The 25,190-nt window shown below is 35.4% G+C and overlaps 2 protein-coding genes and 1 long non-coding RNA gene across 4 annotated transcripts; 1 reads left to right on the top strand and 2 right to left on the bottom strand.

Annotated features, from left to right (window-relative positions):
- Positions 1 to 34: 34 nt before the first annotated feature.
- LOC101253595 (NF-X1-type zinc finger protein NFXL2) lies at positions 35 to 17,908 on the top strand. Its single transcript, XM_004240893.5, has 13 exons — positions 35 to 1,853; positions 1,931 to 2,044; positions 2,123 to 2,178; positions 5,949 to 6,015; positions 14,095 to 14,187; positions 14,316 to 14,401; positions 14,483 to 14,645; positions 14,794 to 14,967; positions 15,160 to 15,350; positions 15,625 to 15,706; positions 16,940 to 17,146; positions 17,302 to 17,391; positions 17,473 to 17,908. Exons 1-13 carry the CDS (start codon positions 732 to 734, stop codon positions 17,626 to 17,628), a joined length of 2,601 nt encoding a protein of 866 aa, XP_004240941.1. The 5' UTR covers positions 35 to 731; the 3' UTR covers positions 17,629 to 17,908.
- Positions 15,013 to 15,653, bottom strand: LOC112941687 (uncharacterized). Its single transcript, XR_003247204.2, has 2 exons — positions 15,467 to 15,653; positions 15,013 to 15,385 (listed from the first exon to the last, which is right to left on the bottom strand). It is a non-coding gene; the product is annotated as an uncharacterized lncRNA (long non-coding RNA).
- Positions 17,909 to 19,798: 1,890 nt separating the features above from the next.
- Positions 19,799 to 23,709, bottom strand: LOC138349146 (uncharacterized). Of its 2 annotated transcripts, none has more exons than XM_069299215.1 (5): positions 23,430 to 23,709; positions 23,089 to 23,273; positions 21,818 to 21,976; positions 20,341 to 20,790; positions 19,799 to 20,177 (listed from the first exon to the last, which is right to left on the bottom strand). In XM_069299215.1, exons 3-5 carry the CDS (start codon positions 21,879 to 21,881, stop codon positions 20,149 to 20,151), a joined length of 543 nt encoding a protein of 180 aa, XP_069155316.1. In that variant the 5' UTR covers positions 21,882 to 21,976; positions 23,089 to 23,273; positions 23,430 to 23,709; the 3' UTR covers positions 19,799 to 20,148. The 2 variants fall into 2 exon arrangements, with proteins under 2 accessions (XP_069155316.1, XP_069155315.1); XM_069299214.1 differs by having other exon boundaries at positions 19,902 to 20,170.
- Positions 23,710 to 25,190: the final 1,481 nt, after the last annotated feature.

Here is a 25,190-nt window from a genome sequence, read left to right as displayed (position 1 = left end):
TTCTAAAATCATATCAACAAAATTAAAAAAAAGAACAACAACAAAAAATGACTTTTCAGTGAATGATAACATTACAGATACATTTCCTCAAAATAAGAATTTTTTGAGTTGGCTGATTTTCTTTCAAAAATGATAAATAATACACACTATTAAGTCGATTATTCAGTTTTTACACCTACATAACATTTTATTGTTCATTAGTCCAAGAAAAAAACTTCAAAAATTGTAAAGTATTTCAAAAAAATAACTTACCTATTTTTAGTCGAACACGATTACAGATCAGAAAGATGAGAGAAATGGAGGACTGGAGAGGAAGAATAACGATTGCAGAGGAAGAATAAGGACAGATTTTCGAATTTCCAAGGAAGAACATGAAGAAAAGAAGAGAGAAAAGAGAACACAGAAGATGAAAAGATTTTTCTTTTTAAATGATTTGGTTTGAACTATAAAAATGTATTTTTTTGTATTTATTAAAAGATTAGAAAATTTTGAAAATGTTAATTTGACCCATAATTAATTAATTACATTTTAAAGAAAATTTAACAGACTCCTAAACCAATCTCTAAAAATAAAAACGAGAACTTATTTGATGCCTTTAGCTTAATTTTCTCTCCTTTGTTTTAATTTTCTCATATTTTTCTCAGAATCTCAGCTTATAATACCAACCCAAGGAAGATCCGATCTCTCACTTGTAATTGTTAGCAGAATTCAGCTATCAGTAAATTGACAATATGATCTCCACTTCTACCACCCCTGCACCACTTCTCTCACCGCCATCTTCCGACTCCGATTCCGATTCCTCCTCCCATCGCCACCATCATTCCGACCTCTCTTCCACCATCTTCAAGTCTTACCTTGAACTTTCCGGTGACCACCACAACCAAAAACATGACCTCATCAAAATCCAAGCTTTTCTCACTTCTTCTCGTTCTGGTGCTCTCTCATGCCTCATTTGCCTCGAAAGAATCCGTCCTTCTGATCCCACATGGTCCTGTTCCTCTCGCTGTTTCGCCGTCTTTCATCTCCACTGCATTCAGTCGTGGGGTGTTCAGTCCTCCAATTTGGCTGCTGTCCGTGCCATCACGCGAGCTGCCACTCCAAATGACAGCTCTCTTCTATGGCACTGCCCTAAGTGCCGCGTTGAGTATTCTAAATCGCAGATCCCTAAAACATACTATTGTTTCTGTGGAAAACTTCCGGACCCACCTCACGATCCTTGGGTTTTACCTCATTCTTGCGGTGAAATTTGTGGGAGGCCATTGATGTACAATTGTGGACACAATTGCTTATTGTTGTGTCACCCTGGACCGTGTCCGTCTTGTCCTAAATTGGTGACATCCAAGTGCTTTTGTGGGGCTGTGGAAGATGTCAAACGATGTGGGTTTAAGAATTTCTCGTGTAATGGTGTTTGTAAAAAAATGTTGGATTGCAACACTCATAGGTGCAATGAAATTTGCCATGCGGATGATTGCCCTCCTTGTAAAGCTAAAGGCATGTTTAATTGTCAGTGTGGGAAGGTTGAGATGAAAAGAGAGTGTTTTGATAGGGTCTTTAGGTGTGAAAATCCATGTGAGAAGTTACTTGGGTGTGGGAGGCATAAGTGTGAGAAAGGTTGTCATGAGGGTGACTGTGGAGATTGTCCACTTCAAGGGAAGAGGACTTGCCCTTGTGGGAAAATTTTTTATGAAGGGATTGCCTGTGATGTTATGGTTTCAGTATGTGGAGCAACATGTGGTAAAATGCTGAGCTGTGGATTTCATAGGTGCCCTGAAAGGTGCCACCGAGGCCCTTGCGTTGAAACTTGTAGGCTGGTTGTTACCAAATCATGTAGGTGCGGGAGTTATAAGAAACAGGTAAGATTTAATCATATTAATTTTGAATAATATCTCTCGGTTCAAAGTTTGTCACCATTAAATTACACTCACAATAGGTTCCTTGCCATCAACACATGACATGTGAAAGGAAGTGTCAAAAATTGCGGGACTGTGGAAAACATGCCTGTAAACGCCGCTGCTGTGACGGGGATTGCCCACCTTGTTCTGAGGTGTGTGTGGCGGTTCATATTTGACAATTTTGTTACTGACTATTATTCCAAATTTGTTCTGAATCTGTCAAGTGATAGATGTGTGAAAGGAAGCTCCGTTGTAGGAACCACAAGTGTCCAGCTCCATGCCACAGGTCTGATATTGTTCTTTCTGTCTATCTGAGTAGCAATTCCCCTTCATTAAATGGAAGATAATTTCCATGCTATTCGTCTTAAAGGAAAAAATTATTATCTTTATTATTATACTCACTTATTTGGCAGGTTTCGTGCATGAAACAGTTAACTTTTTTTTTTGAGAAGCCTAACATTTTATAGACAAAATACACCAATAATGTATTTCAATAGTAATTACGATAGGAGTTCAAAGTTAGCAAAACCAAATGTAACTATCGCCTATACTTCTCCGAATCTATCTAAAAAGTGAGTAATATCCTTCACCTTTCTGGGGAGTACACAGTTACACTAAAAATAAAAGGTTATAAGGCAATTCTGTTTCAAGCTTCAGGAAAGGATGCTCTTGTTTTAAGAACATCTCTAGTTCCTTTGCATCGATATTGTCCCCCCAGATGCAAGCAGGGACAATTTTCCATCTCTCCTTATGGCTTGACTTGTTTCCTTCTCTATTCGATCTGGTAGGGCTTCTGATGTATGCCTTGGCATGGACCAACTGATACTTAGGGATGGCAATGGGGGTGGGCGGTGCGGGTGCTGGGTAAACCCGCCAAGATTTTGGCCCGCTCCGCTCTGCCCCACATACCATAATTTTTTTATTTTTGCCCCGCCCCATTCCGCGCTGCATGAAGCCGCCCCACATAAACCTGCCTTGCGTAACTTTTAATTAAAAGTAATGTACCAGTACTGCTAATGTTAAAATATAATAAGTGCCTTCATTTCAAAGCCAAATTGTAGAATATATATAGTCATTAACTGAACTAAGCTTTAAGTCCTCTTCCTTTTTGCTTTTCCTTTTGTAAATAAATTTTATTAATTGTGTGTTATTTATTCCAGAGTCGTTTAAGTAATGAAGTTTGTTGAACTAGAGAGGAATGAGTTTTATTTTATTTTGTTCTCTTTAATGTATATATACAAAATTTTGATTAGTATCAACTCATTGCTCTAGCCTCTAGTTTGTACATAAAGCCATGATTTTAGAATCAAACATCAGCAAATGGACCATAAATTTAAATAGTGAAATTATAATTAAGAATGAGTTAATAATAATTATGGCATAAGTTGAAACAACTGATTCCTCTAAAAAATCATAACTTACTTTAAACAAGATTTTGTTAGACATGCAGTTGCCTCCCCTGTTTCCAAGAAACTCTCAACACATTCATTCTATAGTTAAGTTTCAAAAGAGAACTTCGCAACCCGTGTACCCACCCTGCATATTTCTTTTCAAATATATTTTACACCCACCCTGCTCCACCCCGCCCCGCAAAAGCTCTAACGCGCCCTGGCCCGCAAATACTATTACCCGCCCCGCTCCTCAACTGCACCGCCCCATTGCCATCCCTACTGATACCGTTCAAGTTAAAAAACCACATGCAATAGTTTCAGCGTCACTCTACAATGAATGATGAGATGGTTTGTTGTTTCTGTTTCTCTTTCACAAAAAAGCACCTGGAGTATAATTCCCTTCCCCTTTTCAGTAGATCGTACTATGGATACCAACCAGGTGACACAAGCCACCTTGCGGGTATCTTTACCATCCATATCATCTTCCAAGGCCATGCATGATAAGAGCATTGCAGCTGATCTAGGTATCTGTAAGCTGATTTTACTATCCTTTCCTCCATGTGTACCTTCCTCCTGCTAATTGAAGGTCTAACAAGCTCATATCTTCAATGAAATCAGAGAGGCCAGTAATCGATTTTGTGATCCTTGAACAATTTTTTTTCTCAGAGGGGAATCTAACGGTGTTGAAATCCCCACAAACTACCCAAGGGCTATTGAACAGACCTCTAGTTGACCCAACTTCCCACCAGACTTCTTCTCTTTCTTCTCTATTATTTGGAGCATATATGCCAGTAAGTACCCAGGTGAAGTCAAGACTTTTACCTGTGAACTTGCAGGATATAGAGTATGCTTCCACACTGCTAACCTCCCCTGTCCAAACTTTCCCGTCCCAAAGAATTAGGATGCCCCCTCTAGTACCACTAGCTTCAAGTTGACAAAATTCAACTCCTCTGTTCGCCCATAAATCTTTAATAATGTTTCTCACATCCCCTTGGATCTTGGTCTCTTGGAAGCAATAAACATCAGCCTTCCACCCTTGGATTAGATTCTTAATTACACACCTCTTATTTGCCTGATTCAGACCCCTTACATTCCATGAAATTATCTTGACTGTCATTTATCACTAGCTAATGTGAAACCCCCCCTGCTTCTGGTACCATTACTTCTGAAGTTGCTCCCACATTCTAGACTCTTAAGTTCTTTTGAGCCTTTAACTACTAAAGTTGAATTCAAGTTGTTTCCCCCCTTGTCAGTGTTATTTTGTCTCATACTGTCGATCTTCATGAAAAGCCTCGTAGATTCCTCTTTGAACCCTTAATGTTTACTCCGAAATCCTTGATTTTACGATGTTCTGGTGGATCCAAATTGACATGTCAAAATCTGCATCGTCTTCTTCCTCTGGATTACGTTGATTTAAAGGAACTACATCTTCAATTGTTCTCAAAGAGTTGTTCTCTTCACCTCTCTGTGAGTTAAGTTCTTGGAAGCGAAAGTTTTCCAAAGGTAGATGAGATTCAGGGAAGTTTGGGCACTTGTCTGATAGTTCCACTGTTTCTCTATCAACAATATCTTCTGTATCAGCTTCCTTTTCCATCTCATTTTCTTCCAGTTCTGTCCCTTTTATTTTATTGCACCTAGAGGCTGATGGAGGAGTAGAAATGGCTTCAAGTTCCGCAATGATTGGATCATTCAACTGAGTGAATGGTTCTTCAATGAAAGGCCCACTTGAAATGAATTGTGCCAGTAGATCCGGGCCCATTTTTCCCTGTTTCTTACAAGTTTGGATTTCTTAGGAGTTGTTGATAGATGCAAAGGTTCACGTGATGGTACAACAAGTTGTTTCAGAATTACTGGATCATACGAAGAGCTCACGTGTCCAGAAACCTCTGTATAGCCTAAAAGGCTCTCATCCCCTCTATGCCCAATCAAGACTTTGGACCTCTGGTTGTCTGGGGGGCAGCTGGAGTTCTCTCATCATAAACCACCCTCGCAGGCGTCTCCACCCAAATCTGAACTTTCAAAGTCAAACCCTCATGAACCAGCTGTACTGAATTAGGAGCAGAGTCACCATCACCTCTCACTTTTAACCTCGCCCATTTCAAGTGATTACGAAGCTGTCTCTTCTTCAGTCCGAATCCGACCTCCACAGAAATTACCTATCTCTTGAAAGACTTTCTGGGACCAGAGTTGGGGGGTAGACCCACTACCCTGAGCCAAGTAATGCCCCGGCCTTTCATAATATCAACTCTCAGAGGTCAGTACCACGATCTCCTTATAAATTAGAAATAAAAGAAGTCCGATAAGACTGAAATAATAAGAATCCTAATCCACTCAGGGAAGTTCTATCCGACTAACAAAATAATTCAGAAAATATTAATCATTATCTGTCATATTAATTCTTGTGCCTGTAATTTGTTTCCCGACACATGCATCAATAACAAAACACTTGATTATATGTAGGAAACGTAACAATTTATACATGTTGGTCGCTTGTAATTTAAAGTTGTGTTACTTTAGCATTGATTTGCTAAGAAAAAAATAGTCCTATGAGCTTAGTACTCTATTTGTTTTTATATTGGATATTTGGTTGACTGATAGTTGCTGATTTTGTATGCGTGCATCCTTATTTGAACAAAATATGACCAATTTCCTGTGGTTACTGCAGAGGCTCTTGTGCACCCTGCCCGGTAATGGTCACAATTTCATGTTTGTGCGGAGAGACACATTTTGAGGTAAGACTTCAGCTACTATATGTACATTAATAACCTTGTTAAAGATTTATATTTCCTACAGTGGAAGAGATGGTTGTGTTTACTCTATATCTGTTTCCTGTTCTATCGATTAGCCAAATAGAAGTGAGTGTTTTTTCCATTCATTATGACTTTCACTCTATCTGGTGAACATAGTTTTTTACTAGAAGTTCTCACCAGTATTTTGTGATGAGTCAACAACATCATTAGGTTTTTCACTTAGCAATTTTTATGTTTGGACAAGTTGTGGTCTCAACTGCATGATATAGCATGATGCACCTAGTGGCTGATGGTGACAGGTGCTCATCATCAGATGCTCTATGGTATGCACCAAAAACTATCACCAATACTCTTTTTTTAGGATAGTAACAGTAAGCTATATATTCACTGGTATACTACAACCAAAATATGTAGTTTTCCTTCAAAAGGTATTGCATAGTTATCATATTGCCCCCTATCACCTCTATTACTTACAAGTAATCTAAAACATCCAAGATTATCTTCTGCTTGAACTAAAATTCTGTTTACACCAAAAGTAAAACAAAGCTAGACAATTCATCTTGAAACTCTGAAAGTTCATTCTGCTCGTCTTCAGAACACCTCTGATTTCTCTGTTTCCATTATTGGAAGTATGACAATGAACTATAGGAAGTAAATTGTCAGATCTACTACCAGATCACCAGTACTAAAAGCATGACAATTTACTCTCCAGTCTATCCTCTTTCATCTTGTCAGATGATTTGACATCGCAAGGAAGTCTCTTCATTCCATAACTCCATTAAAATACATCAACTTGCAAATTCTCTATCTGATGGCACTGTCACTCCTCATTCAGTTTTCACCACTGTCAGATTTCTGTTTTCTGAACTCTACTAGAATTCTGTTACAGTAGTTGAGCACCCAAACTGTTGCTACTGTTGTCCTTTTCATCTGTTTTGAGACGAGGTCTATCCGAAACAGCCTCTGCCCTCTCTACCTTCTCAAGGTAGGGGTAAGGTCAAAGTACATACTACTCTCCCCAGACCCAAATTATGGGATTATGCTGGGTTTGTTGTTGCTGTTGAGCATCCACACTCTTCTTTACAATCCTTCAAAGTTTTAACAAGCACAATCTACTCTGTATTGTAGAGTTCTGTATTTTCTTTGACTTCTTTTTTGTACTTGGTTGATAGCTGATTGCTTTGTGCACATATTTTTGTAATTCTGGATAAGGGTACTTTGAATATTACGGGTCATTACATGTCAGAGTATTTTCATGTTTTCCTTGAGCAACTGGTCTTGATCATTTGGATAGATTTCTCTGAAAATGGTTGACAAATGGTGGAATTCTGATGAGATTCAGAGCAGGCCAGACTCAATACTTGCCAAGAAGCTGAAATTCCTCAAGAGCGATGTTATACTAAGTTCTTTTACAAGATGGCCAAAGCTCACAAAAGATATAATAACGTTAACAAATTTGAAGTGGATGGAGAATAAATAGAAGATACAAAGCTGATTAAGAACATTTATTGAGCTTCTATGAGAAATTATTTCATGGAATATAAAGAATGGGGACCAAAATGGAAAAGATACAAGTTGGTGGTGCTAACAGAAGGTGAAAGAAAATGAATGCAAATACCTTCCTAAGAATCATGTTTTGTTTGCTTTAAAGCAACTCCTTTGTAAAAAATCCCCTGACCGAGATGGCTCAAACATGCTGTTCTTTGAAAAGTGTTGGCCCACAGTAAGAAATGATTTACTGAAGAGACTTGTCACTCCTATCATTAAGGTTCTTTTGTGAAAAAGTTCAATCTTGAATTCCTAAATGTTAGGAGTTCCTGTCTAAATCAAATAAAGAAAGATATAATAGCTAAAATTTAGTTAATAGCAAAGTCCCAAATAATAGGAAATACAGATAAACAACAATTTCTCCAATGTGAAATATATGTTTGAATGGTAAAAAAGGTCGATTCCTGTTGGAGCTTAATGCCTTTATAATAGTATAGATAAAGATTTATCACATAGAACTCATTAGGAAAAATATACATCTTCATACAGTCACATTCAAATTTAATTGCATTCTTATTTGAGGATCTGCTTGTGAGACTCACGAGGATCATGCATGGCTCACCAGTGTAGCGTATAAAAGTGACCAATAAATCTATCTAGAACTAGTTATCTCTGTTGCGCCCAAATTGCACACACAAGTGTAAGTGGTCGTTCAAGTATTAAAGTAGCTTTTATTAAGAGCCCAGTATCGTACCCACTAAGACTCACGATTAGAATAACTTGATTTTTCCAATACTTTTAGTTAAACACAAGTGTTATCAAGGTAACAAGATTGAGTGATTTTATAATCTAAAAGTTAAACAAGAACTAAACAAACACCAATTCAATTCCTAAGGTTTCAAACAATGATTGGGTAAGGTCCAGGGCTGTAGCTCAATTCAGGAATCATGCACATTATCTTGTAAAACGGATATTCATCAACTATCGAATCAATGATCGCATGGTTAAATGTATGAACGCATGGTTAAATGTATGATTATAGTCTCCCGACCTCTAATCGCCTACAATAAATGACAACCTAACTACATTATTGAGTGGGGATAGTCTGGACAATTATCGAGCATTACAATTTCTTCTTGTATGATGACCAAGCAAGGTTTCTAGGTATATCCCTATCCTAGATACAAATTAACTCTAATTATTAAGTGAAAATCATGCTCCTCGTATCCTACGTTCTATCCTCTTATTCCTCTCTCGAGTTCAATTCATCCAATGGTGAAAAACAATAACAAAAGAGAGATTCATATGATAGTTAATGGCAATCCATAAAAACTCAATAAGTTACCATCATTCTGTAGCCACAGCCCTAGAACTATGGAAATTAGCTACTTATAATAGTAATTTCGACTAAACAAAGTTTAAATATCATAAATGAATCGAAAGTAGAAGAGTTTAGGAAAGAACCCTAAAACTGATGAAATAGCTCTCCTAATCGTTGTTCTTTAAAACCTAGAAAAAGAATGTTTAAGAAAATAAAATCTTCATCTATTTATACTTAAGTTGAAACGGCCAAAATTGGCACACTGAAGCGTGACTCGGAGGCGTTTGTTAGATTCGATTCATAGAAATCAACTCTTCTCCGAGACAAGGCCACTCCACAGACCACTCAGTCTCCAATTCAACTTTACGAACCAAATTACAACTCCCTCTCTGCTACTCGGAAAGGACACGAACGGTTCTGCCTCAACTTGCATTTAACAAAAAAAGGAAAAATTCCTCTTCGTGATGCAGAGAGGATATAGACTTGCTTTTGTCATTTTCTTCTTTTCTCCTTTCTTACTGCTTTTTGACTTGGATCCTTTCGTGCTTCCTAATGCCTGTTTTAGTGCTCGTTTCTTCATTCAAGCTTACCTACACAACTAATCATGTTGTTCAACGTATATGCAAAGAATATACGCGACATAACTATAAATAAGCATAAATTGATTCCAAACTTGGCTTAAATGCAAGTATTATTCAGTTCCTAGGCATATAAATACGCCTAAGATTACTACCCCACACTTGGAGCTTTGTTCGTCCTCGAACAACTTACTAACTACTCCTAGACCTAAACTCCCTACTATGGTATTTGTGCATCCACCACTTTCTTTTAAGGATCTATTATTAATTAAAATAAGCATGTTCTCGCTCACAATAGGCCTTGCCCACCTTAACACATCGTACAACTCAAGTGTTAACTCGACAACTTTTTGCAACCAACGCATTCAACTTCATATGCACCATTACATATCACCTATCTTTCATACAACAAGTGCCCCTCGCTCAAAAGAATGGTCCACACACTCAACTCAGCAAATTGAATATAGTTTAAGGACTTTATAAACATAACACGCTCTTACTCAACAAAGACATCATACATGCATGCATTGAGAACCATAAGCTATCCCATTATGTACATCTCTACAAATTAAGTGTGCTTTGCCTAGAATCAAATAGGACTTGGTTGTAATGCAAGCTTGAGGTAAGGGAGGATACGTTTAGGTAAAATTAGTGACTTATCCTCCCAAATGCACCTGTTTTGATTTGTTACCTTCACAACTTTTTCTTTTCTTTAGCCCCCCTTTTGCATATTTTCCCACTAGTACTTCCAACCGTGCCTTTCTTTTTTTTACACATCCCTTTATTTTTTTTTAACACTTAACAATAACCACCCTCAACTTATAGATTTCTCTCGAGTTATGGTGCATATTGTCCTTGTAAGGACCAGAGCCATTATTAAGGTAATCTCCAAGTTGGCCACCTTCAACTTAGGCTTCTAACCTTAGTCGAAGTGCACAGTGTCCAAAGGACCGGGGCAATCACAGGTTTAGGAACTTATAGGGCATCATTTTTCCTACCTCTTTTCTTTCTTCCCGACAAAACAAAGCATTTCCACCCTATTTAGTCTCACTGCTATTTTCCATTTTTTCATCTTAACATAGTGTATTAGGGATTACTTTGGGATAAAAAATGAATGTATCAATGAAAGGGGTTTGGCTAAATTACATAGATTAGAACTAAATCAAGGCAAACAGGTTCCTGAAAAGGCTAACCTTCACATGACAAAGCAAAGAAGACTTGTTATAATTTTTTAAGCAAAGCAATACTTTCATTTCGCTTCAATAACATATCGGGCAAGTTGTAGACTCACATGCATTACATGTGCCTCACCCTCATGGCACACCCTCATGGCACATGTTCTACTCAAGATGGATCAATCACAACAACAGAATCAGTTTATGCACAAGGTTCTATTTGAGCTTAAGTTGCGGTCATTAAAGCCAAATACAAGAATTCAAATGCATTCATACATCAACTTCCATTCATGCTTTCATACAGTCTCCTTTCGAAATTTCAAGCTTCAGGACATACCAACCTAAGACTCAATGACGAAAATTGCCCTTAAGACAGTCGTCATCCATCTGTCATTGGGCAATGCAACTCAGCCACGACGATTGACTCAATCCTAAAACTACAATTTTTATTTTTTTATTTTATACGGTTCAAAGGGACTTTCCTTGGTCAAAGAACCGAAAATAACCTCCAAGGAGCCCAAAAAAAACAATAAAAAAAGACGGACATAGACACTACCCGTGTTCAGAGATAATTTCACCCTCACCCCACACTTAAACATTAGCACTGTTCACAGTGCTTCACGAAATCACAGAAGTTAGTATAGAGGTAAGGGGCGAAAACTCCAAAATCCAAAACGTTGGTTTTTCTTCCTCTCCTTTCAGACACTCCCAGATCAAGTCCTCCATAGTATCTCTGCCGTTCGCCTTATCACCGGCCTGAGTAGGGTCTACCTCCTCATCAGAATCTGACTCCATATTTGAGCTAGTGCGCATCTCTCCTCATCGATCAGGATGTTATCGTCCATCGACTCATGAAAAGCAGGACCAATGCCAAGCAAGGCCTTAACATGTGCATTCAACTGGTACCTTCTCTCGACGTCCCTAGTTGCACATCAACCGATGCCTGACAACCATTTTGGTAACGCAACATCTCCAGCCCATACATCTTGGCCATGATCAGCTCATCAAGTCTATGGCGCTCCATGGTAGTGAATATTGGGCCGAGCTCAGTGTTGGGCCCCTTAGTGTTCGTGATATCTACCAACGCTGGGAATATTGGTTCCATGTAGTCCAAATGCTCCTCCAGTAAACCTGCAGCATGACAGAGTCTAGTAATGAGACCACCAAATGCATACATGCACCTTTTATGGACCCGGGCCTTCCTCATTGCCGATTACAACATAGCCCCAATGTTCAACTCTGTGGGTGACACACTCTGTCCCGGGTGATGTTCGTGTAATGTAGCCCAGGTATCAAACAGTTCATCACCATTTTGAGCCAAATCGAGCCTTCCCGAGCATGTGTGCATAGGGTAGAGATTGAAAATATCTCTTGCCGCTGTGTTTTGTCCACTGCACCATGGACTGAGGTCCCAAAAGAGTGTGTCGAATGGCCCGGTAAGCTGGGCAGATGTTCAGCCCTGTAGCACAAGTGGATCGGCATCCGATGATGTTCCAATAATCTCATTGCGAACCGCATGAGTGAGAGTCACATCCACTCCCCGCACCTTTACAAAATTGGATTGGGACTCCGTTGCCCAATTGGCTTAGAACTCACGAACCATGTGCAAGTTGCACTCACTCAGTTCTGCAAAATGAACTCCATGTGCAACTCTTGGATCCGAAAGATAAATTTCCGAACATATACTCTGTCAACTAATCAACACTCCAATATTGAACAGTGCTGAGAGATGAATGAGCTAAAGGAACTACTTGACAAACTAGAAACTAGTGAAGTTAATCCTCAATTAGAGATGAGTTGCTATAGGAGGACTCAAAAAGTGGGACATTCACTATGAAGAAGGGATACTCACAACTCTGATCCAACAAGCAGTTGATAGACAAGTGGACATGCACATTCACTAAAGTGGCTTGTTTCTGGTGGATGGACTTATAAAGAAGCTTGCTTAACTCAAGACAACCATAGGGAAGAAGCATTCAGATAGTGAACAGGTGTTACATGTGTAATTAGAGTCTGAAAGTGTGAGACACCATTTCCTACATTTTACAGCAGCAAGAGATATGTGAAGTGTGTTCTTTCCTAATTTTTTAGTACCTCAGGTCATGCCTTACAGTAATAAGGAAGCATATGAAACTGGTGTTCATACTTCATGGAAAGTTGGTATTCCCTCAAAAACTTGGTTGATGGTGGCATGCTACAATTTTCGGTGCATTTAGAATGAAAGAAATTGGAAATGTTCTGATAGTGTCTCAACTCCAAATTATGCACTCTAGCTTAGTTTATTTAGTTCACTCAATCAGGCACTGTATCTAGCTGTGATCACTTTATGGTTTGTGTTTGCTTATGTGGTAGACTAGTTTTTGTATCATAGCAGACGCTCTCTCTCTTTGATGTAACTTTTGCCTGCATTTGTTGATGACTTTTTGATGAAATTTCTCTTCATTAGGAAAAAAAAAGTAAAAAATACCCTATAGATGAATTTTGTTCAGCTCAGGGTAGTATCTTGTTCCTTATCTTTTGGTGTACCATAAGAGTCCTTTATGTTTATTAGATTGAGTATTGTATGTAGAGGACCATCTCTTTTTGTAGGATTTCTATTTTTGGTGTACTTCTTGTATATGGACATGTTTTTTGCCCCAAACATTTGATAAAATTTATTACTGTATCAAAAGAATAAAAAATGACATACCCTATTATGTTAAAGAGTAAAAATTATTTTCTTTACAGGAACTTATACCAATATAGTAAAATAATATAAAGAAGCCTAATTGGGTTCCCAAGTTTATCTCGCTTTATCTATTGTTGTATGCCTGCTGATGTTCATTTTGATCTACAGAAGCGGCCCTAAGATTGCTACCTATAAGGTGACAAAATGCCAGAATCTGGGTCTTTTGTATGCTCTCTTTGTTCTCTTCCATCCAGTTGGGTGTTCACTAAAAGTGAAAAAATTTAATGACCAAGTTTGTAAGGTTCTTGTTGATTGTTCTGGCTAAACTCTGGAATAGATTTCATTTGCATTACAACCAATCTGGTAGACCAATAAAATAGTACACTTGTAATTTAGTTGTTCTCTTTAATTTTCTTTTGGTTTATTGAAGTGTACTTTTTGAGTCTCTCTCTCTGTGATGTTGCTACTCTGAATTAGGATGGATGATTGTCGTTGTCATTAATAAAAATTTTAAGTTACCAATCAAAAAGAATAGAAAACTTAGGTGATGTCTACATGGTCTTGACTATATTTAAAGATGTTCGGGAAAAAAAAAGTATAAACTTTTTACAGTGTATATTTTAAGATGTTTCTTTTTAGAGGTGATGACTGTATCTACTCATCACCAAAAAAAAAAAATAATCAACAACAACAACAACAAAGCAAAGAAGACCTTAGAGTACCAACTAGGAAATGTTGGTTCAGTATTTACAAATATGGTGCTAATATCATGATTCCTTTTGTGAAGATTCTTGCTAAATTGTTTCTGTTAATATTGATTGCGTTTGTCAGGTTCCTTGTGGTGCAGAAGCTGAGCAAAAACCTCCAAAATGTCGTAAATCATGTTGTGTAGGTCGCTTATGCAGGCACGCTTCTAATTGCAAGGTTGTATTTAGTGCATGTACTACTTATCATGTAACATGGTGATCATATGAACATCTTTTAATCCAACTTCTAGAGTGAAATAAAATACTGTTTAATGTGGAGCCTAACATGTGCGGTAATTTCTCTAGCCACATAGGTGTCACTATGGAGCTTGCCCACCGTGTCGTTTGCTTTGTGATGAAGAATATCCTTGTGGGCACAAGTGTGAATTGAGGTTTGCCTTCATTACATTTCTGGATATCTAATGTATACTCGTTCATTCATTAAATCTTTGTTGTTCGTTGATTGTAAGCAGGTGCCATGGCCCTAGGCCTCCTCCTCTTCCAGAATTCACTTTGAAATCAAAGAAAAAGAGACCGAACAATCAAATTGAACCTACGCCTGGTTCACCATGCCCTCCATGCCCACAACTTGTTTGGAGGTCTTGTTTGGGTAATCATGTAGGAGCAGAAAGAATGGTGGGGGTCATATTATCCTTAAATCATGGACAATACTTCCATTTACCTTTTGTTCATTCTCTTCAGGAGCTATTTATTCTTTAGTTTCTGTCAGAAGCTTCATATTTACTTGCCAACAAGAATTCATGTGAGCTCTTTCTTGTTTCAGATGGTCTGCTCAGACAGGGCAACATTTTCATGTGACAATCTGTGTGGAAATCCTCTTGCTTGTGGAAATCACTACTGCACTAATGTTTGCCATACCTTGGTTACTAGTACTTCAAAATTAGATAGTAGTAGTAGAGCCGAGACTTGTGAAAAGTGTACTCTTCCTTGCCAACAGGTATGAATAAATATTCTATCAATCTCATCTGTGCGTCTTACTAAGTTTTTCTTTGGGGCCAAATTCAACGATCAATACTTTCCATGACATATATACTGGCTCTATCAGTTTGATGTTGCATTCTTTATGAGTTGGAACTTTATAGTTAGTAGTTCAGGCATTGACTGTATACTTTTGTTGATCCTTATTTAGGAGCGGAGACCTACTTGTCCTCATCCTTGCCCCTTGTCTTGTCATCCTGGAGAATGTCCCCCTTGCAAAGCACTGATAAAACGTTCATGTCACTGCGGTTCCATGGTTCATGTATTTGAGTGCATATACTATAACAGCTTGTCAGCAAAAGAGCAGCTAACTGTTCGGTCATGTGGTGGACCATGCCATAGGTAGTTCATATACTTTGCTTGCTTTTCCTTCAAATCTAGCATCACCAGAAGCTATAATATCAATTTATAGATAGACTATATTTCTTATATCACCAAATAGCAAAAGAGGTATGCACCTTGATAGCTACAGCGGCTATTAGGCTTATCAACTTCCTTGTGCAACCCCTTTCCCCTTTTAGCTTTAAAAATGCTGAATTATGTGCATTTGCAATGCATCTGAAACTCCCTAACTGATCTCGATGAGCCCTTCTTTGTTTGGATGCCAAATGTGCAGAAAATTACCTAATTGTACGCACCTCTGCCCTGAAACATGTCATCCTGGTGAATGTCCATCTCCTGATCAATGCTCCAAGAAGGTAATTGATTGATGTACTATCTAAGTTAGTTATACTTCTTAATACTAAAGAGTTTATGTTCTTAGCATGTTGTTTTAAATCAGACATAATAGTACCTAAACCATATTTATTATTAAAGGAAGAAATCACGCCTTTCTCACCAAAGTGAATATCCTTTCAACCTTTTCTACTTTTAGTTGCCAAGGAGTCGAGGAGGGCATTTTACTGGTTCTGGAACATACAATACCCAGCCTTATATCCATTCTCTTCCAGACCTCTCTTCTGAGAGAGAGAGGGAGAGGGGGAGGGGAGGGAGAGGGAGAGGGCGAGGGCGAGGGGGAGAGGAAAGAGGAGGGGCAGGGGCAGGGGCAGGGAGAGACGTGCGTGATGTGTGTATCTATACGTGCAAGTATGTGTGCATGCATCTATGAAATAGAGCAAGGAGAAATAGAAAATGAAATCAAGAAATGTCTTTTCGCGTTTGGTACGTAAAGGGTGTAATTTCCATGATGCCTCCATACTAGGAAACATCATTTTCCTTCTCATTTTCTTTTACTTGCTTTTCTAGCCCAAGGAAGGATTTAACTTCAATATTGCCGGTGCATAACATTTTTCCCTCCACCACTTTCTTTGCCATGCTATCTTATCAAAGAATCACACCATTGGGATTTGATGGGCTTCATTCACTTGATTCCATTAAACATCCCACTAACAGGTGTTTACAAGTCATCTTTGTGAAAGCAAGTTGCCTGGATATGCCATTGCTTTCCATTAGCAGCTTCTTAATTGTGTTAGTCATCTATTGAAATTTAAGTAAACCACAAAAGGAAGGAAGTTCGATTTTGATTGTCAAGGAGAAAGGAAAAAAATGGATAAAAGAAAAGAGAGTGTTGATTTCTGTGAGAATAGTTACTAATATTTCAGTAAAAAAAGTTTTAACTTCTGTTAGCTCATCCAATACAACTAAACTCGAACTCGAACATGAAATTTTCTCCTAAGATAACTCTTGCTATAGGCACCCTTAACCCATATAACTAATTAGTGCAAATGTTAAATTGATTCTCTTTTCTGATTGATGGCATATAGTATGAGTTCTCAGTTGATCAGCCAGAAAAAGCCGACCCTATATCCCAGAAATGGTTCCATTTATTTTGTTTAACTTGCACTTTTTTCAATCTTTTCTCCATGTTCTATCCATTATTTTCTGATGAGCATGTCCCATCTACTGTTAATTTTTAATGAATCTTTTATTAGGTTAATGTTCGTTGTGGATGCCAAAGTTTCAAAAAAGAGTTGCTATGTAAGGATGTCCAAGCAGCCTATCGAAGTAGTGGTACTGATCCTAAAGATGTATCAAGAAACCAATATGGACTTGGCCTCCTCCCTTGCAATTCAGATTGCAGGAGCAAAATGAAAGCTTCTGAGGCAGAGTTGCAACATCGTAAATCAAAAGCTCCGGAGGTAAACCTCTATAATTCTCTAAAATGCTTTGTCGCATCTGCTGTACATTATCTTCTGGAGTTCAACAACATGAGGGTTACTTTCTTATCTTTGCGTTGAATAGTTTATTGACCCAAATAAGTAGTTGAGATTTAACTCAAATTTTCCTTGCACAGGAAAAGGAGCCAGAAACAAAAGATAATGCGACGAAGCGAAGACGGAGACGAGTACGGGTACTCGAAGACGAGAAAACTTCGACACTGCAGGTTTGTCTTAGAATTAATGATGCATCTGTTCTCCTTTCGAAGTTTTCAATTGATTAACTGCAGTTATTTTAACTTTGACAGAGCATTGTAGCTGGCATCAGGAGATTTCTTCTATTTGTTATCACTATAATAGCTCTAATTGCTTCAGTATATTTGGGTTATAAAGGCCTACAATGGCTTTCTGAACGGATGAATGAAGCTGAAATACAACGACAAAGAAGATACGCACGAACATAGTTTGACAAGATCAATTTTATTGGCTGATTTTCCAGGAGATGAAACATTCTTTTTTCATTTTGGATTTAGTTTATTTAGATTTAGTTCATATAAGTAGAACAGAAAACAGACATGTCCTGGTCTGACCAAGTTTTCTTTTTTCCCTTGCAATAATGAATTAGCTTTCGAGTTTGTTAAAAGTTACTTATAGGGTGGCAAAATCAGCCCATATAACCGTTTAGGTTTGGGTCTGATAGTGACTATCGAATTTTATTAGTTCAGTCCATTTTCACCCCTTGAATTTGGTCCATTTTAAAATTGATTTTTATGTGATATGTTACATGTAGTTATAAAAAGGGACAAGTTCTATGAGCTACTCAAATGAATTATAAGAACACAGGGGCAAGTTGGATGAAAAATCAAATGAAAGATGTCAAATAAGTCTTGGTTTTATTTTTGTTGACGGATTGACCAATAGCTGGTCATATTCTCTTTAAAATGTAATTGAGTAAATTTGGGATCAAATTAACATTTCAAAAACTTTATTTTTTATAAAATACAAAAAAACACTTCATTTTGAACTTCTATAATTCAATTCAAATCATTTCAAAAAAATCTTTTCATCTTCTCTCTTCTTCACCAAGCTTTCTCTCTCTCTTGTGTGCTTTTTCTTTTGTCTTTTTCAATCCGAAAATTCGACTAGATTATCTCCATTATCTTTCTCTTCCTTTTCGCATGTCTCCATTATTTTCCTCCTCATCTCCAGTCGTGACTCTCTTCTTTCAGAATTGAAATCATGATCGACTGAAAATGTGTAAGTTATTTTCAATTTTTTTTTCTTGGATTAATGAACGATAAAACGTTCTGTAGATGTAAAAATTGAATAAGGATGTGATGGTGCCTATTATTTTTTTTTTGAAAGACAATCAACCAACCCCAAAAAATTCTAATTTTGAGGAAATATACATGTATTATTAATATTCAGTGAAAAGTCATTTTTTGTTGTTTTTGTTGTTTTTTTATGGTCATTTTGTTGATATGATTTTAGAAATATAGTCTTGTTCAGTTGTCCAACGTATATTTCGTTTGTTGAAAGATGTATCATATGTTGCCACATTTTAGTGATATGTTGGTGCATATTCCAACATTCATCATATGTTGTAACATCTCACTTATGCGTTAGGGCAACAAAATGGTTAACTGTGGCAACTTACGATTCATCTGTGGCAACAAAAAGTTCATTCGTGGCAAAAATAGGTACGTTTGTGTTAACATATGCTTCTTCTGTGGCAACATAAGATTTATATGTGGAAATAAAAATTTCTTGTGTGGCAACAGTAGATACATATGTGGCAACATAATATTAATTTATAGCAACAGACTATCCATCTGTGGCAACATAATATTAATATTATTTTATAATGAATTATAAACTCTCAATCTTTTTTTATTAACATTGTAGATGAAATTATATAAAAAGCTTCATTCATGACAACTACTCAATCTTTTATTGGTCTTGCTTCCTCTTCTAACATCAAATACTCTTTTTGTCTATGCGAAGAATGTGAGAAACAACATGATTATTTTATTATATGTGTTAAAAAATTTACTGATATTTTTAAGAAAATGTCTCATAATATTGATGTCCAAAGATCTAAGAAGATTTCACAGCATTTGAAGTGTAGGAGCTTGAAAAAATTTATTTCACAAACACTTTCTGTAATTAGTGATAACAAAGAGAAGGATAAGAAGGTAAAGGAGGAAAAGGATAAGAAGGAAAAGGAGGAGAAGGAGAAGGATAAGAAGAAAGAGAAGAAGAAAGAGAAGGAGGAGATGGCACTCTGTTAATGATATAGACAGCAGCTGTGATGCATTCACCCCAAAATCTAGAAGGCAAATGACCTTGAAATCAAATAGCCTTGGCAGTTTCAAGGATATGCCTATGCTTCCTTTCCACCACTCCATTTTGTTGTGGAGTGTGTGGGCAGGAACTTTGATGAACAATACCATGATGATCAAATAACTCCTTACATTGAGTATTAAAATATTCTACCCCATTATCATATCTAAGTACCTTCACTTGCCTTCCAAATTGAGTTTTTATCAAAGTCAGAAAACTTTTAAGTAATGTGCAAACATCAGATTTAAGGTGCATCGAGAATGTCCAAGTCCATCTAGAATGATCATCAACTAAAGTGATAAAATATCTCATATTATTATGAGTAGCAACTTTGTATGGTCCCCAAACATCCATATGGATCTAATCAAAACAATGAGAAGCTCTAGTGTCACTATTAGGAAAATAAAGTCTAACTTGTCTTGCCAATGGACATATATCAAAATGTTGTAAAGAAAATGCTTGTTTATTCTTTACTATGTCTAATTTCCTAATCGCAGACATGGGTGCATGACCCATCCTCTTGTGTCACAACTCAGTTGTTTCCTTGCATTCTGCTACATTCAGAGACTTTATTCTTGCAGATTCCTCCTTAATCTTAGTGTTCAGTGTGTACAAACCATCTTATTCATCACCAATCTCCTTCATTTTCCCATTGAAGAGGTCCTGAATGCTGAAGAAATCAGGGAAAAATGAAACACAACATTGTAACTCTTTTGTCAACCTAGCTACAGATAACAAATTGAACTGGAACTCACGCACACATAATACATCAGTAATCACATCACCTCCTTCTAATTGACATTTCCTAGAGTGAGTTATCATAGTTGACTCACCTGTGGGTACTTGAACCTTCTGTGTTCTAGTAACTGTTAATCCAGTATTAAAGAATAAGTTGTCATTCACCATATGGTTTGTGGCTCCACTGTCAACTATCCATTGTGAATGTGTAGGATGTGTATGGATTAAACTAGAAGAGCTAGCAAGTATACTTGTCATGTTTGCATTTGCAGAAGTCTCATTCAATTGAGGTTTGTTTAACAACCTCAGAATTTGATTGTATTGATCCATTGTTAAGTGAGGTTGTTGGATATGGTGTGGGTGTGGAGTGACTCCATTGTCTCCAGTGTGTTGATTTTGGACATTAGCTACAGAGATTTTGTTCTTTCCTTTGAAATCAGCAGGGTAACCTATGAGTTTATAACAATTGTCCCTAGTACGACTCCATGAAGTGTAGTTCTCCATGCATGTTAATTGAATCCCAATCTGCACCGATCCAGCAACATCTGAAGAAGATAAGAACAAAGGATGATTGTGATCCTTCCTTCTCGCCATTGAAATTAATTTTCAGATCTCTGTTTTCTAGTTGATGAATCTTTCAATCCTTCAATAATTACAGATGAAGAATTCCTAGATCTTTTCAGAAAAGCTCTGATACCATATCAAAATATCTACTAAAATAGAGAAAATTGAAAATTTTGTTTATTGTTTTAAAACGTGTATTGAACTATGCATAGTACATATGTATATGTACAAGTATTAATTGACTTAAGCTTAACTAACTAATAATAACAGAATTAGTATCTAGCCACTAACTCTATGACATCTGACAAACTGTAACCACTTGGACAACTCAGCGCATCATCCACTTTCTTTCATATGCTCAATAATTCTTTCAAGTTTCAACAATTAGTTCAATATTAAGTTGTGAAAACATTCACAATTTACTATGTTTATTCGATGTTCATCAATTTACACATAATAAGAAAGCAATCGAATATCATATTATTTTGTAGATATTGAATGCACGATAGAAAATCTACTTGTAAAGCACAGTTCATTGTATTCTTTAAAAAATAAAAGAATTAAAAAAATAAAACACAAAACAACTTCCTATGATTAACTTTGATCCTTTTGCAATTAACCTTTCAGTGATTTAGATTCCTGCAGACCATTACTTAATTGCCATTTTTTTCTTTAGTAAAAGATAGGTCTCTAGCTTCACCAATATAATCATGTATATGAACAAGCACATCAACAAGCGGACTAAAAAAAGATGATCCTAGATGATTCTACTCAATAACCAGTCGATACACCAATATGTGGATTTAAAGGCATTAAAGGCAATGCAAAAGTTCTAACAACATTAAAGTTGACTCGCATAAATCAAAGATTTAAAATGCTTAAAATAAAAAATTAAAGAAAGACTTGGAGTACAAGGCAAGATAAATGTCTCAATAGTTAGGGAATTATCATATATTTTCATTTAAGTTGACAAATGGAGTACCTGTAAAAACAAAACTTTTAACTAACCTGCTATCACAGGAGAAAATATTTTCAAATTCCACAAAAGCATAGGAACATAAGGCATCCACATAGCAACATCAAAAGCTTTCAAAAGAGGGCATTCAATGGCAGCAGCAAAAGAGTGCAAAAAATGGCCATTCGAGAACCACAACAAAAGTGTTCCAACTGCAATTCAAAACAATAAAAGATAATGTGTCTAGACGCTGAATTGAATTCAAATAAATTAGATACAAAAATAAATAAATTCTATTTATATTAGTCAAATTGCAAAGGTAGAGTTTCAAACAATGTACAAAATAATTCAAATACCTTTTAATTCTTTTCATGGGAGAATTTTTCATTTTTTCCCCTAAACAAAAATGTTCAATTATGTGCTTTTTTGCTTCTGTAACATTGACTGTCGTAAATGAAGATGGCCTCTTCACTTATTTAATTTATTAACTATGTATGACTCATCATTTCAGTTACTTTCTTTATTTATTTTCAATAATTATCTTATATTAATTGTAACTACTACATTGTTTAATATATTTTTTATAAACCTTTATTTTTCTAGTAAGCAAAATAAACAACTTAAGAATGCTTTACATTTATAAGTTTTGTTTTTTTATATTATAAAGAAACAAATTTTCTTTTCTTATGGTACGCATGTAAGTGGAGAAGAGTAATGCACACGCAGTTTATATATATAGTAGTAATATATATATAGAAAAAAGAAAAGGAGGAACAGTCTTACTAAAAATGAAAACAGGAGTCTACACCACTTCATCTGTTATTGTGTAGATCAGTGTATCTTTTCTTTATGACGCGTGTCTCGTTTACAGTTGTATTTCATCTCTTATAATTAATCTCTTCCTCTATCTTTCCCTTTTTTATTTTAAAAATTAATCCAGAAAGGAAAAAAATAATAAACACTTCTTGTACATATACATCTCTATGTTTTATATTTATTTATTATAATAATTATAATTATAAATTATTATTTATAATTTTTCGTTAGAGATTTTGTGATTCAGACAAAATGAATGAAACACATCAGAAATTAAAATCCAGTTCAAGAAGATAAAGCAAGAAATTTGTTGTATAAAATTTTATATCAACAATTTTTCTCATAAGATGAGTTTCATATCTGCAGATCAATAACCATTTAATTTTATAACACTCATTTTACCCTTTAATAAAATAATCCGTATGCATATAAAAATCTATAACTTATTTAAATTACACATTTTATTTTTCTTAAAAAAAATTCGTGTTAAGTCAAAGAAGGAACTAACGTGGTAGTCTCTTGGCCAGCTCCTTGAGAGCCAGTACTCAAGAAAGTCCCTGCTGGTTTGCCTGCAAGTTGTTGAGTTCTCCACAAACCTCCAGTAGAATCAACAAATGCCTTAAATTGAGCACACATCATTTCAACCCCATCTTTTCTCTTAAAAGGTATATCTTATTTTTGAAGCTGATGAAACTGAAAAAATGTAAAGCAGAAAAGTAAAAAATCTAGAACTTTAATGATACCTCTACCAAGCTAGCTACATTCTCGAGTATTCTACACTCTGTGACTTGCATACTTAAAATCCCAGATGGGCTTGAGACCATTTTTTACAAAAGAAAGAAAAAATACCTGAAATTATGAATTGCAAATCGATTAGTGGTTGTTGAAACAAGAGAGATGGAGGAAATTATGCTTTAGAATCATGTTTGAGTAAGTATTTGTGCTTGGAATGAATTGAACTCTTTTGTTTGGATGAAGACGGATGGTTCTAGAAAGATGGAAGAGAAATGGATCTAGAAATCTTGCTTTTGAAATTGAAATTTGTCTATTTGTTAATGTAGAGTTACATATTTGCTTGCTTTTTGAAATGAAATTTGTCCATTTGTTATTAGTGTAAAATGACCAGTATACCCTTGGTCGTCCTCTCATCACTCTTGTATATAGTAGTAACTAGATATGAAAAGGCTCGTTAATGGGCTCAATATTACGGTCTTAAGTTGTATTTATATATTATTTAATCATATTCTTAAATAATAAATTAATTTTCAATATTTTACATAAATAAATTAAAAAGTATAATGAGCATTAGACTTTGAAGTACTCTTTTTATTTCTATAAAATTAAAAAATAACTTATAACTTATATAAGTAATCATTACTAATATTAAAAGAATATGTAATCTAATGTTCATTTTAACATCATGTTAGACACTAATATTAAATTAAATTACAATATATTTTGGATATAAATGTGTCATCTTCTTTAATTTTATGTATTCGACTGAATAAAAAAAAAGGTAAACCTCAAGCATGTTCTAATTTGATGGATGTAGATATAATTAATTGAGATGACATGTTTATGTGGTTATTATAACTATCTATAAGCATTTATAATCACGCACAAAAAGTTCTTTTTTTCAAAATTTGAACAAAAAATGTGTGAAAGTTTAGGTATTCCATCGAAACAAATCGTAGTTTGTATATTAAAACAAAATTTAGTGACAAGTTTAATTGAATATAATATATAAAGCCAAGTCATAAATTTATTTTATTAAAAATTATTAAAAACTTTATATCCAACTTGCACAACTACAGTTCCATTCAATTAATTTTTTATACAAAATAACAAAAAACCGGATAGAATTACATTTATTTTGTCTATTTTAAAGATAAAAATATTTTTTGTAATTAAAATTTTACCTTTTTAGTATGATAAAAATTTGTTTTACTTTTTTTAATCATGGTAATATGATTCATACTTAAAATATTTGTGTCATTTATGTCTCTAATGAAAGATATTACATGTAGTTTCAAAGCATAAGTTATGTTTCTATGTTTTCTGTCTTGATTCAATTGATAAATCTTTTAATAATTTTCTTCTTTTTATGAACTACAACTACATATAAAATAATTTTGAAATTTAAATTTGTCATATAGCATGTTCATGAAAGATAATAATATTTTGAAAATAAGATAATTTACTTAAAAAGAAATAAATCCCCCTTCTAATTTGAGACAAGAAGATAGTAATATTTAGAATTAATTGATAATTTATCAAATTTGCATTCTAATGTTTAAATTTCTTTTTTTATTTTAAAATTTGAGTTCTAAAATTGCCAAAAAGATAAATTCTATAGTTAAAAACATTTTTAAAATTGTACTGTTGTAAAAACTAACTTGATTTTATATTCTGAAGACTAAATATAGGGCATGTAAAAAAAATATATTGAAGATTGAAAAGTAAATGAGGTGCACAATATATGAATGAAGTTAATAATTGTTGAGAATTTAAAATTTATAATAGATAGTAAATTTATATTGATATAAAGAGAATGGACTCACATTATTACACGTGTTTAAAGGCTATTGGTGAGGAAATAAGACAAGACTA

The sequence above is a fragment of the Solanum lycopersicum genome, chromosome 6 (genome assembly GCF_036512215.1).
Source record: "Solanum lycopersicum chromosome 6, SLM_r2.1".
NCBI classification, from domain to species: domain Eukaryota; kingdom Viridiplantae; phylum Streptophyta; class Magnoliopsida; order Solanales; family Solanaceae; genus Solanum; species Solanum lycopersicum.
Note: the sequence above shows the minus strand (reverse complement) of the source record. Positions and strands in the feature narration are given on the sequence as shown.